At 38.5% G+C, this 5,425-nt stretch overlaps 1 protein-coding gene across 1 annotated transcript; it reads right to left on the bottom strand.

Annotated features, from left to right (window-relative positions):
- Positions 1-729: 729 nt before the first annotated feature.
- Positions 730-3,610, bottom strand: LOC126785453 (F-box/kelch-repeat protein At3g24760). The gene is made up of 2 exons (XM_050511153.1): positions 2,342-3,610; positions 730-1,159 (listed from the first exon to the last, which is right to left on the bottom strand). Exon 1 carries the CDS (start codon positions 3,512-3,514, stop codon positions 2,357-2,359), a length of 1,158 nt encoding a protein of 385 aa, XP_050367110.1. The 5' UTR covers positions 3,515-3,610; the 3' UTR covers positions 730-1,159; positions 2,342-2,356.
- Positions 3,611-5,425: the final 1,815 nt, after the last annotated feature.

The raw sequence follows: 5,425 nt of genomic DNA on the forward strand, positions 1-5,425 counted from the left end.
CTCGTAAATGACTTTAGATAACAAAATTTTGACCAAAAAAGCATTCTTGAGTGGATTGTACGAAAACTCAATACCGGAGTAGCATTGTTTGGTGAGAAGTATATTAGCTTCGACCCTCCTTCTCTCGTTACCAGTTATCCAAACCAAACACAATGAAGTGATGTAGATGATCCCACCCGTCCGAAAACAATGCTAGCGACGGTTACATTTACACCAAAAAATTCAAGCAGTAATGCATAATTAAATTCATTAACTGGCACTGTATATCTAGCTTTGAAGCAAAGCAATTCATGGATTCGGATCACAGTTAACAGGTGAAACTAACACATGGTTTGCATCTTTTTAATCTTAAAATGGTGGCTGAGTGAGCTACCACTCCAGGACTGTTGAATATCGGTATGACCCCTCCTCAAGGAGAGTTTTTCACAAGCATCTAGCTTTGAAGCAAAGCAATTCATGGCTTCGGATCACAACTAACAGGTGAAACTAACACATGGTTTGCATCTTTTTAATCTTAAAATGGTGGCTGAGTGAGCTACTATTCTGGGACTGTTGAATATAGGTATGACCCCTCCTCAAGGAGAGTTTTTCAAGGGTTTGAACCATAGACCTCCTATCAATAAGAGTACTATCTATAAATCGTCTGTCTCACTTGTACTCTAACATGCTTACAGTACACTCAACTTCATTGCGAAAACATGGTTTGCATCTCAATGACTCAATCAACGAGATAATATATTGGACAAATATTACGATGAATTAGGTCCACAAGTAGTAAAGTAGTACCTATATATGTTTTTTTTTTTGATAATATATATGTTTACTCGATAGGTACAGTTGCATCAGATCACTGACACTTGACAGAGGGTAATAACACAACTTGTTACATACATCCAAGGATGTCTTAATGCACTGAAACGACAGAATAGCTAGATAGCACAGATGTTAGTTCTGCACTTCTGCCATACGTGATTCCAATTCTCCATCGATCAGCAGCATGGAAGCTTCTTAAACCTTGTTTAAACAAAGGGCAGTTGGCTAGGTGCGAGCTGATGAAGATACTACAGTACTCCAGCATTATCTACACGACTATATAAATACACATCAATCAAACTTCTTTCCAGATCACGGTTGAATCTTGCTTGTTTAGGCTGCAGTGCTGTCAAACAAGTTGATGATAATGAAATGTCAAATACCGTACCATTCACCATTGTTAGAACTTGAAACCACTACCACCCAAATGCTAATTTGCTATATTTATGTAACTTACTAATAATTTAACGAGGACAAAGGGGATGACCTGATCTGCATTGTTTGCTCATGAAGCAATAGGCTAGGCACATACAAATAATGGAGAAGGGCGACGTAAGGACTACATACATAATTGAGCCACACTATATATCTAGCTCATATATGACGTCCACTCAAAACTGAGGGAGGTCATGATTCAAGGGCCAGCAATCTCCTTAGTAGGGAGTTGAATGTAAGATCAATCAACCGACACAGCATGTGCATGTATGTGATCTGATCGAGCTAATATATCAAGAATCTCCTTTCGATAATTCCCGGCCCATGCATGCATGCAAGAAAAAAAGGTCAAACTTCGTCTATCGATCAAGGCTCAGGGACTATGTTGATGCAAAATCATGTAATGTTACGAGTCCTGTTAAAAGTATTAAGTCTATATAACGTCATCAAAACCGGCTTCAATTCTGTTGGTTTAACATGACACATAACATATTAATATGTATAGCCAACTCGATCGAAATGTGAATACCATATTAACAGACATGCATGCATTGACACAAACGCTACATGCAGGGCCGGGCTTGTACTACTTACACACAGCGTATTGTCATTGATATGAATAAAACTAAGTGCTAATGTCAAGGCCGAGTGAGCTTCGAAGCAGTGAATGCACATACATCGGTAGTTCGGTACATGCAGTTTAATTGTATTATGGAACTTAATTTTGTTTGTTGAATTGGTACAAGCAGTCAAACTCTTTCATAATGCATTGATCGATATGTTACGGTCATATGAATGTAATTGACTTTTTTTTGTTACAATCACTCCTTCATGTACTTCAGTACCGAGTTAATTAACCTACATTTAAAATATATACAATCATCCCTTGTTCATTGGATCCAAATCTCTCAGATATATTGAAAATCATCGCTGCTATATAGTACTAATCTCAACAATTCATGATACTTAGCAAACGTGAAATAGTCATACAGAGAGTTACAAACTACAATTGCAATCCAAGAGTCTAAAAACCAATTGAATCAGAAATGCACAATCATGGAGATATTGAGATGGAAGAACACTTAAATCATACCAGGTATGGAATCGTTCAGTCATCCATAAGCTGCACCGGACCAACGTCTCCCTCTTCCTCAGCCTGAAGAATACTATTGAGCGAAACCGTAGAACAAAAGCTTATAACTTGGTGAAACTTATTCACAGGTGAAGGCAACTGAGGAACTCGCCTCCAGCTACACTTCCCAGTCTCACTGCTAATCTCGCAAACACAAGCTGGATACTTCTTATGGTACTCTTCATTAAACACATAGATAAGATTTCCCAACCCAACGCATTTCAAGCTCGCAAACTTATCCTCCTCATCCCCCTCAAACAAGCTACACAGCAACTCCTGAGGCATGATCGCAATCTCACTGAACTCCATCGTGTCCTCCTCGATCCTCCACAAGTTGAACGATGATCCGAGAGGCCCGTTGCAGATTCCGGCCAGAACAAGCCTGTCCCGGCAACCAATCAAGAAAGAGAAAACAACACCAGGCGGGCGGAGAGTCTGGACGTCGCTCCAGGCATTGGTGCGTAGATCAAAGGATGAAATGAAGCAGGAGTATATGCCAAAGACGTAGAACCTGCCTTTAAAGAGAGCGGATGATAAGGACTGGGAGGAGTTCCCGGATCTGAAATCAGCAGGGAGAGGAGGACCGAGCTGCCAGGAGTCGGAGTCGGGGTTGTAGATCTCGACGGCCAGGCGGTCCTCGATGTCAACAAGGTTGCCGATGAATCTGACACCGCCAACGACGATGAAGTTGGGGAGAGAGGCAGAGGAGGAGTCGAAAACGCCGAGAAGAGGGTTGATGCGGGAGAAGTGAAGAGGGGAGGTGGGGCGCCATGAGCGCTTTAGGATGCGGGAGTAGGTGAAGTTTGGGGCGGTGATGAGGAAGAAGCCATTGGCGCCGAGGAAGCAGGAGTGGGAGTAATGGACGTGAGGAGGGAAGGTCGGGGTGGGGAGGCGGAGCCAACGGTTGGAGAGAGGGTCGAAGGCAAAGGACTGGTTGTTCTTGGAGGAGGTGTTGTGGATGCCGTAGAGGAAGAACCAAGGGTGGGATTGGGTTTGCGTGGCGGAGAAGGTCGAGGAGGAGATGATGGATTGCCAGAGCTTGCAGACGGTGGAGACTCGGACTAGGGTTGGGATGGGGAGGTAGGAGAGGATCAGCTCCGTCACGTCGGAGCTGAGGCTGGTGATATCTGACATCGGTGGTGGATGTGGAGAGGTAGAGATGAGGAGGAGGGAGGGTGAAGAAATGTGAGAAACGTGAGAGGAGATGGAGGTAGTTGGAGATTGATTGTATTTTTTTTTTTGCGCCATTTTTCTGTTCACGATAATGGTGTAACAATGTTCCCTCCCTTTTAGGTCCGTTTGTAACAAACAAAAAAAGAACTAAAAAGGGAAAACAAGATAAGTGGAGTAAGTAGTGAAAACCAATAATGAGGAACACTAGATTTTGGAAATTTAAATTTAAATGATGAGGATTTTGAACTCCATACAATGAAGTACTACACGTTTACACCCTAGACAAGTCCCAATTTCAGACACATTAAAAGATGGACCTAAAAAGATTTGCAAAAAAAAAAAATCACAACGGGATAGATAACTTTTTTTTTGGGTTAAGTTGATAGATAACATAATTATCCATGAAAATGAGAAAGAACATATATGTACTTAGCAAACTGATTTGAAATATGTCATTTCAAATCCTACTGCACATTTAGTCATGAGATGGGTGGTTTTGTCACAAGCAAAAACAAATTAAAAAATATATGGGGCCATTTCCATTGAGGATTATGTTGTTGCGAATTTGTTGATGACCTCTTTATTTCACACACTTTTCGATTTCATATTCATATCTCGATCATTCAATTTTTAGATATCTATAAGTAGATCATTTCTATAAAATTTCATTAAAATTAATAATTGTGAGGACATTTTTAAATGTGATTTACTCATTATGAGGTTGAATGGTTCAAGTTTGATAGTTTTGGTTCATTCATTCATTTGATCTACTTTGATACTTTAATGATTACTAAATTGACTGAAAATTTGTATATATAATATATGTTTATATACTTAAAATTTAAACGATTTAAATGAAAAAATATGACTGAAAAATAGGTTTAAGTAACAATTACTTCGTTAGAAAACTCTCAAAGAGGATAAGCGACAAAAAAGATATCTTCATATTGTAATATGCATGTGTGGTCAACAAACGAATTGGGGAACGAGTCCAAAGGATTGGCATGGTTATGGAATCTGATATACTACTAGCTATAATTTACATAGTGGAGTTCGACTTTAAAGTCAAGAAGAAACTCGGTTGGTAAATCTCTAATTGCTAGAACCAAATTTTGCCGCTGATGCAATGGCTGAACTAAGACATAATATTAAAAAAAGGAAAATATGGTTGGATAGAGTTACATCTATTGCCTTTTTATCAAATGTAAAGATGTCCTAAATGCACCATTATTTAATATAATATATTTTATTTTCCATAAGCAAAAAAAAAACACTAAAGTCAAGAATGAAGATTAAGGAAGGATTCGATTAATTAAGCTGAAGATTTGACTAATTTATTAGAGACAAGACGTTATCCGAGTAACAATGTCCCCATAATTGCATGCTTATCCATTTGCATGTCACACAAAGTGCATTAGTTGAGTTTGTGTCTTTGAATTGCGATTTCGTCAAGGAGTACATATAGTAGAATATTGAAAAAAATAGAAATGTCTTTGGTCTACCAATTAACTAACAATTCAAGTCCATTTCATTCCATGTATTAAGTAGATAAGTAGAAGTCCACACGTAATTTGTAAAACAACCGTCCAAAATTTCTTTCATAATCATGGCTTAATTTAAATTGCCTTACTTACCAACCAATTTTCTTTTATAAGGAAAATCACGCAAAACATCGTATTAATTAAGCAAATAAGGCTTATGAACTACCAAGTTGTTAATTATTTTTATTGCCCTTGATTTACTAAACAACTTAATTTTACAAATTCTATAAACAAATTAAAAGGTAAAATGAGAAAAACAAAACAATATTCCACTCTTACGCTCTAGAAAAATATATGAAATTTGGAATCTCCCATTATCCAAGAAGGTCAC

This window comes from Argentina anserina, chromosome 2 (genome assembly GCF_933775445.1).
Source record: "Argentina anserina chromosome 2, drPotAnse1.1, whole genome shotgun sequence".
NCBI classification, from domain to species: domain Eukaryota; kingdom Viridiplantae; phylum Streptophyta; class Magnoliopsida; order Rosales; family Rosaceae; genus Argentina; species Argentina anserina.

Coding starts and splice junctions, on each gene's coding strand:
- LOC126785453 (XM_050511153.1), bottom strand. CDS start 3,514: ATGTCAGATATCACCAGCCTCAGCTCCGACGTGACGGAGCTGATCCTC.